Here is a 19578-nt window from a genome sequence, read left to right as displayed (position 1 = left end):
CTACACACACCACACGTGTGTTTGTTGGATCCGGTTTATATGATCCGACTCCATGGCCCAGTTCATTGGGTTCACATCAAGCTCACGAACAGATTCTCCTTTAGCCACACCAGATTATTACTCACATAAGTTCACATCAAGTTTTCTATGCTTGCCACACATAATCATTATATGCTATTATGCTTCATCAACAATTATGAACAACAAACTCACTCAACTTTTGATGCTTGTCGCACTAAATCCCAAAATGCAAGAAAGAAAGAAAGAAAATTCTCTTTCCAAATTCAAGCTTCCACCTTAAGTTTGAATGAGATGTTATAATATATTCTATGTTTATTTATTTAGTTTCATTGTAGGCCTATCATAAATTCTTCATAAATGCCATATAGTATAATATAATTCAATACAATAAAGACATAGCCTAAGGACACTTCACAATGATGAACATAGGTTTCTAAGACCGAATCACTTCAAATTTGTTTGTCTTCTTTTTTTTATTTATTTGCTTCCGGTATTTCTCCTTTTTATATATATATATATATATATATATATTTATCGTAAATTTCTACAATAGTTATGCCGAGCGAATTTTTTATTTTATTTTTAATGTCACACCCAAAAGGCTTAAGAAGATTTGTTCATCAAGTATTTGCAAATGGTTTTGTTAAGCAAATAATCACATCTTAATAGCCTCTTGGTAATGTATTAAAAGTTTCTTTGCAAAAGATAATTTTTAAAAAAAATAATTAAAATTTAATTTCATAAGTGAAAAAATTTAGAGTGACAACAGAGCAAAAAACTCTAGGGTCACAATGTCAAAAATACAAGGAGGAGTTTTCTCTAACCAAATACGATCAATGGAAGTTGAAGTACCTGCCTTAGCTAAACCATGTGCTGCTTGATTGACTTCTCTCCTTGCATGACAAATTCTCAAACTTCTTAGAGCTCCAAGAACTTCCTTGGTGTCTTCTACAATTTGTCCAAAAGATCTCCAATTAAGGGAGTCTCCTTCTAAAATAATATCTTGAAAGCCCAATTCTCCAATAAATTCTACGGCCCTTAAAGCTCTCAATACTTCACCTGTCGCTGATTCTTGCAGCATCTGTACCACTTTCTTTTTGGCTTTGCAAAAGATACTTTTAAGACGAAGTTAAAGTCAATAAAGCAGCTTATTCATATTATATTAAGCAACGCCATATTATATTAAAATGATAATAATATATTTAATTAAATGCTAATGAAATAAAATTGAAAAAATAACAAACTTAAAATCTAAAAAGAAAAAGAAAAAAAAAAAAGAGGTTTGTGGGCTACCTTTTAACTGTGAGGGATGGCCCATGAGCCACCCCCATTTGATGGCTGCATTGGCTGGGGTTGGCATGTGAATAACCCTTGGACCATGGCCCATGAGGTGGCTGCCCCTTTCCTTTAGGCAAGGACTCATTTTTCAAAAAAGAAAAACAAAAAATAAATATTTTAATTTTTTAATTTGGTAATAAAATAAATAATAATTATTTTAATATAATGTAACAAAAAATACAAACAACATTACTTTATTGGGTCCCCAAGAGATAGCTCAATCGACTAGAGACTACGCCTTATGAAGCGGAGATCACTAGTTCGAATCCCTTTTTTGTGTGAACATATAAAAAAAAAAAAAAATTACTTTATTGGACAAAAAGACACGAAAGGGCCTATTTCAAATTCGCAACAAAGCTAAGAAGTTAAAATCAATTTTTAAAAACTGAGGGAGTGATTGCAAAATAAGTGTTTTATTTAAGAATTTAGACTCTGTTTATTTCGAGATAAAATATTTTATGAAAACTGTTTTCGGCATTTTATAGTGTTTGGTGTGCTTAAAATAAAAGTCCAATAAAAATAATTTCCGTTTAACTTAAAAACCCTTGAATTTTTAGGAAAATAATTTACACATTTTAATTTCGTAAACCATATTCCCCAAACTCTTTTAGACACACTCTCGGCTTCTCTCCTTCAAGCTCAAAACCCACGCAGTGCACAGCTCATCTCTCTCTCTCGGTCGATTCTCTTCTTCTCCTTCACGCTCAACAAGTAGTCATCTCTCCCTCGGTTGGCATCTCAAGTACTCTCATCTCTCTCTCTCTCTCTCTCTCTCTCTCTATTTCTATGTTGAATCGTATGGAGCGTTTCATTCTCTAGAGAAAAAAATTTCAGATATGCGAATTTGTCTTTACTGATTTGGTAATTTTTGTTTGATTTTGGTTTCTTCTCTCTAAACCCTAATCTCTCTCTCTCTCTCTCTCTCTCTCTCTCTCTCTCCCTCTGAGTGTGTCGGAGTGATCGAAGATTTTACGGTTTGGTTCGAGATCGGTCGGTTACTTTTTGGCATTTTGGTTTTTGTTTTGTACACTTTTTAAATTCTCTCTCTCTCTTTCTCTCTGTGGGGGGGGTGTTTTGGGTTGCGATTGAAGGGTGTTTGGTTGTATAATTGTTGTGTGAGTGGAGATGTTTTGTGGTGAAATTATATTTGCGGTATTTTGAGGTGAATTTTTCTGGATTTTTGATACTGAAAATTCCGGCACTTATTTTGAAGTTTATTGAGGCTGTGCTTTGTCCGGTTCTGTAATTCTCTGTTTGGTTGCTGAGAAAACTGAGGAAATACGAAACAAAATGGAACCCCTGATCAGCTCACCTAACCAGGGAAAGTTTTCTTATGCATGCATAGTTTATTGTGTGAATAAATGCTTAGAATTTGAATTATTGGTTTATTTTGTTTTTGCTTGCCTTTTTGTAGGAATGAAATGATATTAACTGTGATTGATATATGCAACATTTTCAGGTGAAATTTGGTGATAATCATGCCGGACGTGCAGGTCCTTGTGAATGATTTCCTTAACAACCTTAAAAAACGGTAAAATCTTCAGCACTGTTTGTATAGCTGCATAGATGGTATACGAAGGCTATGTTTAAGATACTATAAGCTCATTTATATATGTTTGTTTGTTATTTACTTCTTTTTTGGATAATTTGTGGTTCCAGTAAAATTGAGGGCTCGCAGGCCACAGCAAGGCAGACGGCCGAATTGCTTCGGTCGGTGATTTCACAGCAGCGAGTGTCGTACACAAACCAGGCTGGAGCTTTGATGGATGCTGTAAGGGCAGTTGGGGAGCTGCTGATTGCTGCAAATCCTGTGGGTATGTGCATGGCTAGTCTCTTTATTATGACTAGAAATTATGTAGTAGTTTTCTTGAGGGAACTTCATCAATTAATGAAGATCATGTTATGTAAGGCCTGTAACTTTTCTAGGCCAGCAAAAAATTAACTATGAAATCAAGGCATAAAGAAGTTATTAATACTATTCCTTTGAATTTAAATGCTATTGTATGTTTTCCTTTTCTCAGAAATAATATACTTTAATTTATGAATAGCAGTGCTACTTATTCTTAAATTTGATGTGTGAAACATGTGATACTATGGTTTTGTAGTTTTAAAATGCTTACTTAATCGGGCTCCTTATCCTTGTCTGATTCTTCAGTATTGCTGATGGATATTGTACAATCACATGAATACAATGGTTATGGATACTGTACAATCACATGAATAGAATGGTTATCATGAAGGGATACCTTGCTTGTTCTTGTTCTTCTTCTTCTTTTTTATTTTTTTTTATTTTTTACTTACATGGAGTGTTAAGATCTATCTTTGTTTTCTTATGATAATATGTTATGTACATAATTGCAGAGCTTGCTGTCGGTAATATTGTGAGGCGTGTTTTGCACATTATTAGGGAGGAGGATCTATCTCTCACAACGGCTGCTATTGCTGGTTTGGGCGTATCCGCTATTAGTGATGATGATGATGATGCTGAGCACAATGATCATCCAGTTCTATCAGCTGCTTCTCTTGCTGCTGCTGCAAGAAGCACTTTGCGTCCACCTTCCTTGCAGACCCTTCTTGAGGATGTGCCTGACTCAGCAGCTGTTCCTCACACTTCTTCCTCTGGGGGTGATTCTGATGGAAAAAGCAGATGTGAGCTCAGCAGTTTTTATTTTATTCAGTTATAATATTGTTGTTATTGCTAGTTCTCTTACAGTCATATTTTTATTTATCCTTGTCGTTCAATGCTTCCATAAGTGCAATTTTATATTTCTATTTGGTCAATCTACAATGTGTATGATCCTAAGATTGTGTCATCTACATTCTTTGAAGATAAATGTGGCCAATTGTGACTGGGCATTGGTCAATGAAAGAAATTGGTTCTATGTACTGGTGTCTTGTTTTAATGGAACTGAATGTCGGAGCATCAATTACATTAAAAATTTCATCATGATTTGATTGTTGATAAATTATTTTGCTTGCAGCTGCTGATAAAAGTTCAAGAACTCGGAAGCTGAAGCACGATGTCATTGAAGCGGTAAATGAACTCATTCAAGATATTACCACTTGCCATGAACAGATTGCCGAGCAAGCAGTAGAGCACATTCATCAAAAGTAATTTTTTTCTTCAATTACTACTATTAAATCTGTTTTGCTTTAGAAAATTATTATTTTCTTTTGGCCAATAATATGTAGTTCAAATGGCACCCCCTCCTGCCTTTAAAACTGGGTGGAGATTGAGATGTAACTTAACAGTAGAAAGAACAAATCCTTTTTTATCTTGTCCGGGCTACATTGCTGTTTGATCATTTGTTATCATTACTTATTTTCTTCCAATACTTTGTATTTCTTATGTGCTTGCAGAGCACACTCTTACACCTCCATGAAGTTATTATGTCTTTGTTTTTGTCCAATCAATCTGAATATATAGTCTTATGAATATCAGCTTGTGTGAAGTTTCATTTTTATGGCTTTAATTTCTAAGTTATGCTTTTCTAATTTATATAACATTTCTCATTGCATATATTTTGCAGTGAGGTCATATTAACTTTAGGAAGTTCAAGAACAGTATTAGAATTTCTTTGTGCAGCAAAAGAGAAAAAGAGATCATTTAGGGTGTTTGTTGCTGAGGGTGCTCCAAGGTTTGTGCAAGGCAAAAGAATTATGTTTACTCGGTATAATTTTGTTTTTCTCTCTCTAATGACATTTTTTTGGCAATTAGGTATCAGGGACATCTTCTTGCAAAGGAATTGGTCACAAGAGGTTTACAAACCACACTGATTACTGATTCTGCAGTTTTTGCCATGATTTCCCGGGTGAACATGGTATATTGATGATCTCGAGCTTTTCTTTTCTATTTCTTTTTTCCCCTCTTTGGGAAACAGATTTTCTGGACTGATTCTTGGCTTTGTGTTGGAATTCCTAAAGGTTATAGTTGGAGCACATGCTGTCATGGCCAATGGTGGGGTCATAGCACCTGTTGGGTTGAATATGGTTGCACTTGCAGCTCAGAGGCATGCAGTCCCTTTTGTTGTACTTGCTGGCACTCACAAGGTAATTTGGTGCTATAACAGCTGTACTTGCCGTTGAGATTTTAATTAAAGACAAAACAGTCTCTTTAAGAACCATTCCTAAATTTCAATGCTTTCTTCTTATGCATTGAAGCGAAATTGAGATGCTGGTATACTGGTTGCTTTTGAGAAATTTCCTTGTTTGAATTAATGTGGAAAGCTTATGCTCGTTAGCGATGTAACTCGACTCTTTTGAGATTTATTTAATATTGTGATTTTGTTTTGAAAAATGAACATATTTCAAAACCATTTTATCAAGTGTACTTCTAAATAGTAATTGTCAAGCCTTTTTATTTAGCTGCAAAACTAGGGGCAGGAACCTCTGATCTTACTAATGTTTCATGTAACATGGCATGGACATTACTTATCAAAAAAAACATGGCATGGACATTCTTTATGATTATGATATTCCAGTCATTGTTTCATCCAAAAAGGAATATATTATTTTGAGAGTGTAATATTTGGTCACTCGCAATGACAAGGTACCTGTTGTCACACTGAACTAATCTCCCATGGTCTACCTCCTGAGTTTCACATAGGCTTCTCTATGACATGGGGCTGTACTTTCATGGCTGTGCTTTAAACTTGAACTGTTTGAGAGCTTATGATGATTAAAACCCTTGTTGATTCTAAAATATGGTTTTACTGCATTATCTAAGAGGATGGAAATAGAATATATTGAAAATATTAGTAAAGATCCTGAACAATCATATCCTTGAAAATATAATGTTCGGTGTATTGCCTCCCTATATTGTTATATGACACAGAACAAATTTACTTATCTTAAGCTTGTAGGTCATCTTGCTAATGAGAGGTGGGAGAAAATTGGAGAAACTAGGAGAATACAATATGTAAAGGATGTGAAGAAATAGTTTATGAAGAAGAACCTTTTGTAATCATTTTGGTAGAGGGGATCTTGTTTATGAACTCTGCACAACTTTCTGTTTAAGCGAAAACCTTTGAAACAAGATGTACCTCCATTGTGATCAAGTAGGAAGAAATTTTTAAGTAGGATTGGAGGAGATAGAAACTTCTTCAACTTACAAACTTTTGACAAAGAGAGATCAGACTGTAATCGAATATTACTCAACTAGTTCACCAGACTAGAACTTGCCAAATTCTAAAGATATGACTACTGACCGAGAAGTCAAACAATCGTAATCTTTGATATCACCAGATCATTCTGCATGAAATCTAATGTTTCCAAGACAAAGAATATCTAAATTGAACTCACATTTCCTCTTTCTTGTTAATATCATCTTCATTAATCAACCTGAAAGAAACCATCTCATCTTCAGTTGCTTATTTGTTTATGTAATCAATAATATATGCTGATGTCTATAGAGGGTATTATGAGCTGTTCAACTTTTATTTTGCATGTTTGGATCAAATCGGGGATATACATGCGGGTTTTGAGTAAACATAGATGGTAAAAACTGAAATTTAAGTGGCCTAAACATTTTGTATATAATGCAGAAGTAGTAGCAAAAGTTTGTGATTGCTCTAGTTAGTTAACATGTATCTTGCTGGAGTCAATGGTACAAAAATGCGTGTTTTGCCTATGAGTTCCTGACATGCTCATTACTAGCAAGTGGAAATATCTTAGACTGCATCCCATTTTCTTAAAATGTTGGAGTTATGGTATTATTTGAGTTCTGATTATTGCTGTTACTTTTGTGAAATGCTGTTTTGTCAACTTGGCAGCTGTGTCCTCTGTATCCACACAATCCTGAGGTCTTACTGAATGAGCTGAGATCCCCATCTGAGCTGCTGGATTTTGGAGAATTTTCAGATTGCATGGATTTTGGAAATGGCACTTCTTCCCCGCTTCTTCATGTGGTCAATCCAACATTTGATTATGTGCCACCAAAACTCGTTAATCTTTTCATTACTGACACGTAAGTTCAACTGATTCTAAGGGCTTCACAGGACTAGAGAGCTTGAATTTGTTACCCCTATGAGCTTCTTAATGCATCATATTCAATGTTTAGCTGATATAACTTGCTGAAGCCCTCCCTTCCCCAAAAAGAGAAGGGAAAAGAGAAATGGAGGTTTTAACAATCTGAATTATCAGTTTATGTAGATTGGAAGACAAGTCCAAGGAACTTTGAATCTTTCAGCAATTTGAAATAATTTCCTGGAGTTCTAAAGTATATATTCTGTAGTTCATTGAAAAGACCTTTTCTTCACTCCATTATGGAATTTTTGTTATTTTGTCCTTTTTCAAATTCACAAATGTAATTTTTAGCTCACTTTTGTATGCTTTGGCCTGGTTTTTGAGAATTTTGAACACTTTTACAAATTCACAAATGATGTTATGCATTTATTTTTGGGTAACTTTTACAACTTCTAAATTACCATTTACTTCCTTTGCAGAGGAGGGCACAATCCATCATATATGTATCGGCTCATCGCAGATTATTACTCTGCTGATGATTTGGTGGTCCAACGAAGACCTACAGGGAGTTGAGTTGAGCTCCCACTATTTTTGTCATATGTTGGGTAAGTATTTTAATCTCAAATGTTGCATCTGTTAGTGGTTATGCCTATATTCTAGTGAATAATTATTATTTTAACACATCTTGAAATTGAAAATTCCAGGACAAGAAAAAAGTGAATGTCTATATATATGTTCCATTTAGCACTTATATAGATAGCAGTTGTATTAAGTTGCCGATATACATTAAAAGAGCAATTGTGTCCTCATCAAAGAATGGGATCTTATTGCATTCAATACTGTAATTAGTGGAGCATTACTCTAAAAGTTGCTAATATTTGGTGCCAATGAACCTTTTACCCCTTTTTCCGGCCAACTAATTATAAAAATGCCTCTGGGACTATTCTTAGTGATTTTGCAATTCACATACAATTTTCTTTGTGGAGACCAACTGGACTCATTCTTTGTTATTTTGCACTTCACTGCCAATTTTTTTGTTCAGACCAACTGGTTTATGCTATATCTCAAAAAAAATAACTTTTTTTTATTTATTTTTTTTATCAAATCATAAATATGCTTGTGATGTTTCCACAAGGTAACAACTACATTACTGATAATGGACAGTGTCTTGTGCACAAGGTGGCTATATCTCATTTTAGCCATTAGATATGGACCTTGACAATAACGTATATAATAAAACAATAAAGAAAATAGACAAGAAAGGCTATTAGATCCCTCCAAAGAGGCTTCTATCCCTATGCCGAGGCCACCTTTAATCCAATTTATTCCTGGCCTAGGCATGGGGTGATCATGTCCAAATCTGATGTGGCATTGTCTTCAGGTATGAGGTAGAGACAAGTTTTTATTCTTTGCTGTCTCAGCCTAATTGACTCAGTTTTTGATGGCTTCTTACGACATTTAGGTCAGCTCATTAATTGAAGTCTGCAGTCTAGAGAGAATACAATTCAGGAAGAAATATCTTATAAGATGTGCTTAATCTAACAGAATCTCCACCACTTCATCTAACAAAATGTTCTTTACTTCTCACATTCACATGTTGGCATGTTTCATAGAGTTTCTCATCAACTATTTGCACCTGCTGTTCTCTGCATCACTATTGTCATGATTATTGATGGTTTATTGACATTTCCCACGTTCTCTCAGGTAATTAAGAAACGTAGCGTGATAAGCAGTGGGCTAGGAGAAGGTAGAGCATATCGTAATGCTGGAAGATACTAGGAAAGTTGCAATTGAGATGTAGTGGAATGAGAAGGAATATGCCATAAAAATCAATAAAAAAAAAAAAAAAAAGAAGAAGAAACGAATAGAGCCTTTTTTTCCTGGTCTTGGAGTTGTACGGAGGGAAACAGCTCTCCACCAATAGAAGATAATTTGTTACTGTGAGTTGGCAAGAGTCTCTGTGCTGTATTTTGTAGCTAAGCTATGGACAGTCACCAATCACCATTGTCGTTTTGGCCATGTTGCATTTCTCACACAAGGCTTTAGATATTTCTTAAGCAGTGTTCTTGGTTTCCAACCTTCTTAAGGTAGGAGTTTTGGGTAATATACAGCTTAGTGAAATATTTACAAATGTGATGTGGATCTTCACTGTTCAGGAATGCTTTCGCTGTCGTAAATCTTCAATATTTTTGAACTACAGTTACTCATAATAGCAGTTGTAAATTGTTACTACTAGCATTATGACTACGTTTCAGTTTCCCAGGCCACCAAATTCTGCCAATTTTAACATTCTAATGATGATAAGAGATTGATTAGGTCAAATGATCTTAAACACCGTGGTGATGAAAACAATTATCAGGTAAAGTGAGGAAAAGTGCGAAGTGGTGACACCAAGGAAGTTTCAGACAGAAACCTTCAAAACCCATGAAATTACAATCAATTGAGGGCTAAGATAAGTATCACACAAGTTTAAACAGATGAATAATGTCACAGGCAATTCAGGATGATAATGACCATCACTAATGCTCTACATCAAACCAGAACAAGAGAGACGTCCGGGCATAAATGACCCGTACTCGCTGCAATTCCAGGTCTCCACTAATTGAAACGGCCTTGGCGCCACCTTCAATGCGAGTTTGAGAAACAGAAACGCGATCCCCGTGGCCCTTGGAAGGGAACTGCTGACTACCGGTGGCTGTACTCACAATCGGACAAGACAGATAGTCCAGGGGGCTTGACTCACATTGAAGAATGCACCCATCTATGGTTAGCCTTCCTTTTCTATGAAGCAAGCAGCAACCAAGTTCTGCCTTCACTGTTAAGTTCGCCAGTTTGCAGGTGGACAGGAACTCCAATGCACTGCTCAAACAAAATGAACAGCACATGCCAAAATTCAACACTAACATATACTATTTGTGAATCGACCCTTTTTTTTATAAATAATTTTATCAAAAGGAGCGCTGCTCAAGTGCACAGGAAATATACAAGAGAACATTTAGCAAAGTTAAAGAACAATAAAAGAGTAGGACTTTTTGAGAAAGACGGTAGCAAAGATTCATTCAAAGAACGATTTAAGAACACAAATATTTGTGAATCCATGCCAAGGCATAAGGCTCAAATGCATTTTCTATAGAGTTCTAGATGGCTGCCATCCAACAGTATGGAGGTGGCCCCTCACAATATTGCAGAAAGAAAACTTGCAAAAACAAAAAACACCACATAAATGTAAATTTTGCAAACCTGTCTGAACCTCGAGAACAAATGAGCGTTGTCTCATCGGGAAGCTCACCTCCACCAATCTGAACAAAGTAGGTTTAAATTGAAAATAGCCAAAAATGGAAAGAATTTCCACAATATAAGTTTATTCTTCTTTCTCCTGGAATAATATCAGCAAGAGAAAGTTGAAAATCCCTGGTTTAAAATAGCCAGAAAAGCAACAAGTAAAATTGTCTGATCCCATGAGAGAGCTGGAAGCAATTTTGTAGCTTCTACAGTTGCTGGTTCAAATGTATCCCATTTGTCACAATGCGTGGTGTTCATGGAAATTAATTCCTTGCCACAAAGATTATTAAAACGCACCCAAAAAGTTGAGGTAAGCCTACAATGCAATCAAGCTTCTTTTATTTATTTATTATATATAAGTCTATAAAGAAATCAAGCTATAAGATACCTATGAGCAACATCAGCTAGAATTTGAAATCAAATTTAACAGTCTGCGCATCGATGCAAGCTTGGCTAAAAACCAGATTCATCATAATGCCTATGTGAAAATAGTTCGCAATGGGTGAGAATTGATATAGTACTTAGTGAGACAGTCAACTTGTAAGGTGAAAGAAAGAAAGATACAACCTACAGAAGGCTGCAAATGATGCAGTAGGTTTGGGTAAAAAGGCTGCCCCTAACCCAACCCTAAAAATTGAACAAGTTTCCTATAATCCAAGACAACCCTCACCAAGTATATCTTAAATGCACATAGAAAGAAAATGTAAAACATGAAAGACAAAGACAAAATTTCTTACAAATGCCATGTTTTTCAAGGCAACCCATAATGACGTCTAACAAAAGGATCAGTATAAAATCTTCTTATTTCCAAAAATCAAATTAAATGCTGATGACATTCACATCCGATGATGTACACCATATACCATTAACCAGTCAAGACGGAGACTAAAACACCTACATAATTTCTAATCTCATGGTATACATGCACCCATGCAACTGTGCATGATACTTAAGTAACCTTTCCAGTAAGAAATGAACTTTGAATATACCAGGCAAAGTGGTTTTTTTATTTGAATATTAGATGCGCGATGAATCCCTCCTGCTGCAATTAAAATAGTGTCACCAGGCCTGCAAGGTAAAAAAGTAATAAAGTATTAATCCAGCTACCTGGCCCAAGAATGACATATAGGCAGATGAAACTTTACAAACCTTGCGGCAGTGACAGCTGTCTCAATATTGGGGAAAACTCCAGGCTCAGATAAATCTTTGACCGATCGGTCTACTCGCAGCCACAAGCGAGGGTGACATGCCAAGTAACACCATCTGTGGCAAACGAGGGCGGTGTTATACCGATCTGCAAACTCAATAGCAATTTGTGACAGAAAAATCGTAACAATTACGTCATACATGCACGACGGTGAAGTCTACTAGGTCAAATGATTCAGTTCTGGTATGACTAAAACATTCAAGCCTCCATCTCATTGTCATAGACTTGTCAAAATCATGCTGAACTCAGAAGCTTTATAGTATAATTCAAGAATGTTTTTTTTTTGATAATTTAGTATAATTCAAGAATGTTAACCATCAAAAAGAAAAGTACATTAACAAAAAAGTCATACATTCAAAGTGATTGAACTAGTTTCTTCCTCCCCTGGCTTCATTAGACTTGGTTCCTCTTCCATGAGAAGAACTGGTAAATAACCAGGTTCTTCATACACTTTGGTAATGATTAAGAAAATAACACGGCAGCTTAGATTGTTAATTATACAATACATGCATAAGGATAATACACCTGGATACATATATATTGCAAATTCCACGTAAATCTCAGTTTTGGGGGTCGACAGTAGTGCTGTAGACTCCCCCGGCTCCTCCCTTGCAATATTTTAGCAATTATAGTGCATTTCTATCTCATCCCATTATAATCTTTCGACAATTATCTTGTATTGTCTCTCTCGTAGGTTGAGGTAGGTAGGGTGCAAGCTAAGTCAAAGGTTTGTATTATCAACTTCTGAGAAAATATTTTAAAGTAGATTTAGCCCAACACAATGGATCATAATCTGCCTTTAGGCAATCCACACAAAAAAAAAAAAAAAAAAAAAACATCATAATTTACACCAAGATATCAACAACATGAACTGCAATCTGACTCAAAAAGCTTGTAACTTTATCTTCTTGAATTTTATACCAGTATATTTCAGATCAACAAAAGTGAATTGGGAAGATAGCTAATTACACCACAGTTACAATATCTAATGCACATTCTAGAAATTCAGTGATAGATAAACTAATAAAAAAATTGTCTTCACCATCACACTCAGCAAAAAGTACACCCAAATGAATGAAAATAAATCACCCAACAAGAAAAAAAGTGCTCTTTAATGAAATTAACGGTTGGGTTTTACTCTCGAACCAAAATAATTTGATACACACAAAAAGAAAAGAAAAAACGAGACATACTCTGAATTGAACGAGCTAAAAAGAACAAAAAAAAGCGTGAGAGAAATTAAAAAGGGTACCTGGAATTGGAGAAAGAAAACTAAAGATGTGCATAAGACAGCCATCATCAAGATTGTTTATTGGACATAACGAAGCTGATGTTAAGCTCTTTTTCTTTCGCTTCCATTTTCTCCCGTTTTCTTCTTCTCGTTCTTCTATCTTCACCTCCATCTCCACGGCCCTCTCTCTCTCTCCTCTCCGTCGATTTTTGGAAGATTTATTAACGAGTTTGACTGTGACAAAAAGTAGCACTTTCCAACCAGCCCAAAGAAACGGGTTTCCAACAAGCCCAAAGAAATAGAAGTAAGTCAGGCCCGCCCAAACTCATTGCACAAGTTTACCGACAAGCCCAAAGAAACACAAGTAAGCCAGGCCCTCCCAAACTCATTGCACAAGTTGCCCAAAGAAACACAAGTTAGCCAGGCCCGCCCAAACTCATTGCACAAGTTTGCCTACAAGCCCAAAGAAACACAAGTAAGTCAAAAAAAAATAAATAAAAATAAATAAATAAATAAATAGATCTGTAAAAACAAAGATAATTTTTTTTTTGTTTTTTAATTCAATCTATTCATTTTTAAAAAGTACGTAAATATGAAACATTTATTTTTAATATGATTAAAATAGTATGTAAATCTCATATACATTTTAAAAAAGTGTGCATATAAAAATCACATGCGACAAAGACAAATATTAATTTAATAGATTAAATTAAAAAAAAAAAATTAATAAGGCACACGCCTACAAGTTGACTTGAAAAAAGAAAAGAAAATCATATTGTTGCATTAGATATAGCTGAAAAATCATACTTTGTTGCATTATCTCAATCGTGTAGTTCTTTATAGTGAGCTCTAATTTTCTTGATATCACCTCGGTAAAAAACAATTGTTAAGATATCGATGATGACATATAAATGATTTCATAAAACATAATGACTATTGCATTACACAATTACTTATAATAATATAGATTGAATGTTTTATTCTTTCTTTCATTTTGTTGGTGATGACTTTTAATATTTCTTTAATGTAGACTAAGATAAGATTTCGTCGAGATCTCAAAGGTGAAATAGTAAAACTCATCACCACCAAAATCAAAGCAAGAGTAAAGCTATCAATCCATATTATTTAGGACAAAAATATAAAAATGTATTCGACTTTTGGAAATGAAACGAGGCTCGTTGTTTGCACATGGATAAACTCATTTGTTGTATGACACGCTCAATACATGTTGCTGTATGACACGCTCAATACATGTTATGATTATCACATTACTGATGTATGCTATGTCTGTAAAAGCATCCTAACAACGTCATTTCACCGGGGCATTGACTTGGTACAAAGTGTTACGCGATCCCAATGAAATTTCAAATTTAATGTATTTATTTTGTTTAACATTACAAGCTTGTTTAGTACAAAAATCTAATTGTATTATTTAATGTACCTAATATCAACAGGGCATAAACATTCTTTTATTTTTGATAGAGTTTTTGATGATAAAGCTCTTCAGAAAGATGTTTTTGAAGAAATATCAGATCTGACGCATAACGCACTTGATGGATATAAAGTAACTTTAGGCTAAAATTTTAGCTTTGTTTGGTTGCATATTACATGTTACAAAAGTTTGTTTTGCCTTTTATACTGAATTGAATTAATCTAATGTTGAATGTTGTTTTGGCAGGTTTGTATATTTGCTTATGGCCAAATAGGCTCGGGTAAGACTTATACCATGATGGGTAGTCCAAAGCAAGAGGATAAAGAGCTGATACTACGTTCACTAGAACATATATTCAACCTGTTGCCAAGGATTGACGACCTGCTAGATCAGCTACAAGGAGCGTGTGTGTTCTCTATAATTGATTTGCGCTTAGGTTATTACCAAGTGAGGGTGAAGGAAGAAGACATTCCAAAGACAACCTTTAGGACTCGTTACAGACATTACGAGTTTTTGGTCATGTCTTTCAGACTGACTAACGCGCCAGCTATCTTTATGGACATGATGAACAGAGTCTTTCATGACTACTTGGACTAGTTTACTGTGGTCTTTATTGACGACTTCTTGATCCACTCAAAGATGCCAGAGGAGCATGAGGAGCATCTACGGAAGCCATTAGAGAGGCTTCGAAAGAAGCAGCTATATGCTAAACTTGAGAAGTGCGAGTTTTGTCTGGATAACGTGTCTTTCTTAAGACACGTGATTTCCGGGGAAGGGGTAGCAATTGACCAGGAGAAGGTTAAGGCGGTTGTAGAATGGACAAGGCCAATCAACGTATTTGAGATTCTGAGTTTTTTTATGACTCGCTGGTTACTACAGACGCTTCATTGAGGGATTCTCGAAGCTGTCAAGGCCACTCACCGCATTGACTAAGAAGAACACTCGCTATGTTTGGATGGACGAGTGCGAGAAGAGTTTTCAAGAGTTGAAGAAGCACTTGATAACTGCTCATGTGTTGGCTTTACCTATAGGATCTAGTAATTTTGTGGTGTATAGTGACGCCTCTAAGAAGGGATTAGGGTGCATACTAATGCAGAACGACAATGTTATTGCCTCTGCTTCATGCCAACTAAAGGCTTATGAGAAAAATTGCCCTACACATGACCTGGAGCTGGCAGCAGTTGTGTTTGCCTTGAAAATCTGGAGGCACTACTTGTATGGCGAGAAGTGCGAGATCTACACGGATCACAAGAGCCTGAAGTACCTCTTTACTCAGAAGGAGCTCAACATGAGGCATAGGGGGTGGCTGGAGCTAATAAAGGATTATGATTGTGAGATCAACTATCATCCTGGTAAGGCTAACATAGTAGTGGACACGTTGAGTAGGAAATCAACGATGGAGCTTGCCGCCCTTGGAATTTCCCAACCCCAGCTAGTTTTGGAATTCTCTAGGATGAGACTGGAGGTAGTTGAGGAAGGTGTGCCTGCATACTTGTCAAACCTAGTGGTTCAATAAGAGTTGCTTGCAAGGATTAAAGCCGCTCAATTGGAGGACCTTGAGTGTACCAAGATCAAGCAATTGCTAGGAGAAAGGAAGGCACAGGAGTTTTGCCTTAAGGACGATGGGTTGCTCACCAATTTCAAACAAGTGTGTGCCGGAGGGCGGAGGATTGAGGAAGGAGATTATGAGCAAGACTCATCATTCCCTGTACATTGTACATCCAGGAAGTACTAAAATGTACAAGGAAGTGAAGGGGTTATATTGGTGGAATAATATGAAGCGGGACATTGCGAAATATGTGGAGCAATGTCCAACCTCCCAACAAGTAAAGGCATAACATCAGCAATTGGCAGGGATGCTCAAGCCACTGATGGTACCCAAGTGGAAGTGGGACGAGATTGCCATGGATTTTATTTTAAGGTTATCCAAGGTGCCCACTGGAGAAGATTCCATTTGGGTAGTTGTCGACCGTCTCACTAAGAGTGCTCACTTCATTCCTATGAAGGTTAAGGACCCGATGGACAAGGTGGCAAGACTATATGTCTAGAATATAGTTCGGCTACATGGAGTACCATCAGCAATCGTTTCGAATAGAGACTCCTAATTCACTTCGAGATTTTGATAGAGTCTACAAAAGGAGATGGGGACGGAACTGAAGTTTATGACCGCTTTTCACCCACAGACGGATGGTCAGTCGAAGCGGACTAACCAAATGTTGGAGGTCAGTCGGAGCGGCTTGTGTGATGGACTTCAAGGGTAGTAGTTGGATTCAATACCTACCTTTGATTGAGTTCGCCTATAACAACAACTACCAGACAACTATTGGAATGCCGCCATATAAAGCACTTTATGGATGAAAGTGTCAGTCGCCCTTGTACTAGGACAATGTCGGTGAGAGACAGATGTTGCGGCCTGAACTGATTCAGGATACTCACGACAAAGTGCTTACCATCAGGCAAAGGATGAGTGCAACTCAAAGTCGGCTGAAAAGTGATGGTTAAAGTCAAATCGACTTCCCTTTTCTTCTAAAGAGTATTACTCTTCACACGGGCTGTCATGACGTGTTTTAGTGGCTTCTCATGTCAATCATTCACTTCAGCTGATGTAAAATGAGTGAAAAAATATTACTCCTCTCTTTAGTATCATAACAACTAGGTTTGTCTTCTCTCCTCTCTTTATTTATTGCGTTTATATTAAGTTTAAGGATTGGGAATATGGATCATCTCCATTTCACTCTATTTTATAGTTTAAATTCAATAGCATCTAATTGTGCACATGATGCTACATCATTTAAAAATTTAAAATGACAAAGTATCGTATTTTAGCATACCAAACTGGAATAGGATCTTCTCAAGTGAAAATGAAAGTGTTTTTAAATGACATGACAACATATTTATTACATGACATCATGTATACCATCAGATTTGTAAAATAAAATCTTGATTATAAAATGGCTCTTTTCCATTTCAGTTGGAAGAGTAAATCTAAAAACTCAACTCTTATACAATTCCAGTACAACTGGGTTGATGAGGAATATCCATAAACCATTGGATTAATGGACCATTTTGAATACAGGTTGATCCAATGATTTATAAACACAACACATCACCCTAGTTGTACATGGGTTGTATAAGAGTTGAGTTTGTAATATTGCTCTATTTTAAATAATTATACCAAATCAAACAAGCTAATTCCCACATGCAAATGCTATGCAGCATGTAGGAAAATATATAAACCCAATCTAATTAATAATCTCACTGAGCTAAAATTGCAGTGAAAATTAAGTATTGATTTTTTGATTTTGTTTTTTTTGCAAGCTCTCAATTGATCAAAAGACTATTACTAGTATTATACGACTGAGATACTATAACAGTAAAAATTAATTAATTAATTTTATTTTTACAAGCCTTTATTAATCTGAAATTACTATAGAATTGAGATAATGTGACAAAAAAATTAACTAATCATTTTTTTTACAAGACTTTATTAATCCAGAGACGGTTATACAACTAGAATTACGTGACTCTGAAAACTAGTCCTTAACTTTTTTTTTTTTCTACAAACCTATATCAATTCAATTGATGACTTGCTATGAGGTTTTACCTCACATGTGTTAAGAATTTTTGAACCTTTTACAGCTGAAATTTGAATGAGCTTGATCACTTATATCATATGTTATGAACGCTTCTTTCAGTATTAAAAGTTTATTGGTATCAATTGGCACAAGAACCGAAGCCTTATTGGCTTCCAAATGAAGCAGTTCTTTTCTAGCCATCAACAAAAGATAATGCTTTCTGACAACTGTAAGTGGCATGCTATCAAAAGACATTCCATATAATTTTGCAGAACTAACCAGCATGCATTTGCCCTAGTTATGTCACAGCGATTCACAACCACAATAAAGAAAAAAAGAATATACAAGCAAAATGTGTGAGCCACAGAAGATATAGAAGCAACTCAATATGAACAAAGCATGTTATGGTCTTCAACTTGGAAGAAATGCAATGGTGTTATTCAAATTTTGTTTGAATACTTTCCTGGACCAAGGATAAGCCTAAAATATTAATTGAACTTTAAGTAATAGCAGGGTGAAACTACAAAAAAAAGAATCTCCAAAACCAGTCATATATTCAGAATCCTAACAAAATCAAGATCTTATCATAAGAGACTATGTTTATGATAAGCATACAGCACAACAATTTCTTAATGAAGTTTTCAGAATATTAGTTAGTGGCCAAAGTCACATAATTGGCATGTATGTATCTGCCAAGACTTAAAGATATTAAGTAGTACCGCTCTTTCACGCATCAGACATATTACATATTAAATCACACACTCAACATTCATCACCATAAGGATACAGACCAGTCAACCTTCAAACAGAGATACATAGTTATATTGAACATACTACTTGAAACATGCACGGGCACAATTTTTCTAGGGTCTTCCATTATAATGATGTTTGAGGTTCCACAATCCAAACTTGATAAAGATCCCAAAGGCTGACAATAAAAGAAAACCGAGGGGTTACCAGTAAATCCATATATTTATGCATGGAAAGCATATCAATAGGTGTGGAAGAGATGAAGGAAGGAATTACCCTAATAGAATTCTGAAAAATATCTCCATTCATTTAGAGGCTTCAACCTCCATAGCTCCACCATCTGCAGGCTCATTGTTTGAAGCGTTCTCTGAAGTGTCTATGCAAGGACTGCTTTTAAACTGATCGGCATGTTGGGACTCAGCCAATGGGCAAGAATTCTTAGATCCCTGGTGAGGAAAGTTATGTTTACTCTTTGAACTCTCTAGCAAGTACCCCATTGGCAAGTTCGCTAAGCCTGCTGCTTTGCGTTCGCACGGAAGCTTTGCGGAAATAGGTGATTCAGGGGTATCGGGATGTTTTCCTGGCGACTCCAAAGGCCTATGAAAGAGCAAATGAGCCACAGTTCGGTCTATGGGATTGGTCTCTGTTTCTATCTCAGGCATCCCTGAATACCTGCAATACCATATGGTTCAGGTAAGGAAAATATCAAAATAATTATAAGTTTGGCATCTAACACAAAAAGGTTGTAACTGCACCATAACTAATCTGCAATGTTGAT

General features: G+C 35.8%; 2 protein-coding genes and 1 long non-coding RNA gene across 4 annotated transcripts; 1 reads left to right on the top strand and 2 right to left on the bottom strand.

The window, feature by feature from the left end:
- Positions 1–1967: 1967 nt before the first annotated feature.
- LOC132176356 (uncharacterized) lies at positions 1968–9558 on the top strand. Of its 2 annotated transcripts, none has more exons than XM_059588550.1 (11): positions 1968–2088; positions 2819–2890; positions 3019–3173; positions 3721–4008; positions 4341–4470; positions 4890–4997; positions 5078–5180; positions 5284–5409; positions 7131–7324; positions 7803–7928; positions 9028–9558. In XM_059588550.1, the coding sequence occupies exons 2-10, from the start codon at positions 2838–2840 to the stop codon at positions 7894–7896; spliced, it is 1251 nt and encodes a 416-aa protein (XP_059444533.1). In that variant the 5' UTR covers positions 1968–2088; positions 2819–2837; the 3' UTR covers positions 7897–7928; positions 9028–9558. The 2 variants fall into 2 exon arrangements, with proteins under 2 accessions (XP_059444533.1, XP_059444526.1); XM_059588543.1 differs by having other exon boundaries at positions 1968–2101.
- A 105-nt stretch (positions 9559–9663) lies between these two features.
- On the bottom strand, positions 9664–13432 carry LOC132173062 (F-box protein SKIP5). Its single transcript, XM_059584631.1, has 6 exons — positions 13390–13432; positions 13065–13277; positions 11755–11899; positions 11595–11673; positions 10564–10622; positions 9664–10182 (listed from the first exon to the last, which is right to left on the bottom strand). Exons 1-6 carry the CDS (start codon positions 13430–13432, stop codon positions 9843–9845), a joined length of 879 nt encoding a protein of 292 aa, XP_059440614.1. The 3' UTR covers positions 9664–9842.
- A 5153-nt stretch (positions 13433–18585) lies between these two features.
- On the bottom strand, positions 18586–19469 carry LOC132167221 (uncharacterized). Its single transcript, XR_009438664.1, has 2 exons — positions 19077–19469; positions 18586–18978 (listed from the first exon to the last, which is right to left on the bottom strand). It is a non-coding gene; the product is annotated as an uncharacterized LOC132167221 (long non-coding RNA).
- Positions 19470–19578: the final 109 nt, after the last annotated feature.

This window comes from Corylus avellana, chromosome ca1 (assembly GCF_901000735.1).
Source record: "Corylus avellana chromosome ca1, CavTom2PMs-1.0".
Classification (NCBI taxonomy): domain Eukaryota; kingdom Viridiplantae; phylum Streptophyta; class Magnoliopsida; order Fagales; family Betulaceae; genus Corylus; species Corylus avellana.
Note: the sequence above shows the minus strand (reverse complement) of the source record. Positions and strands in the feature narration are given on the sequence as shown.

What these genes read in the sequence shown, in the direction of transcription:
- LOC132176356 (XM_059588550.1), top strand. Translation starts at nt 2,838, where the DNA reads ATGCCGGACGTGCAGGTCCTTGTGAATGATTTCCTTAACAACCTTAAA. An exon ending in TTCTGATGGAAAAAGCAGAT is followed by an intron (nt 4,009 to 4,340) that starts GTGAGCTCAGCA and finishes TTTTGCTTGCAG; the next exon opens with CTGCTGATAAAAGTTCAAGA. An exon ending in GTAGAGCACATTCATCAAAA is followed by an intron (nt 4,471 to 4,889) that starts GTAATTTTTTTC and finishes TATATTTTGCAG; the next exon opens with TGAGGTCATATTAACTTTAG.
- LOC132173062 (XM_059584631.1), bottom strand. Translation starts at nt 13,432, where the DNA reads ATGAGTTTGGGAGGGCCTGGCTTACTTGTGTTTCTTTGGGCTT. An exon ending in TAAAAAAACCACTTTGCCTG is followed by an intron (nt 10,623 to 11,594) that starts GTATATTCAAAG and finishes TACTTTGTTCAG; the next exon opens with ATTGGTGGAGGTGAGCTTCC. An exon ending in TGTTCTCGAGGTTCAGACAG is followed by an intron (nt 10,183 to 10,563) that starts GTTTGCAAAATT and finishes TTGTTTGAGCAG; the next exon opens with TGCATTGGAGTTCCTGTCCA.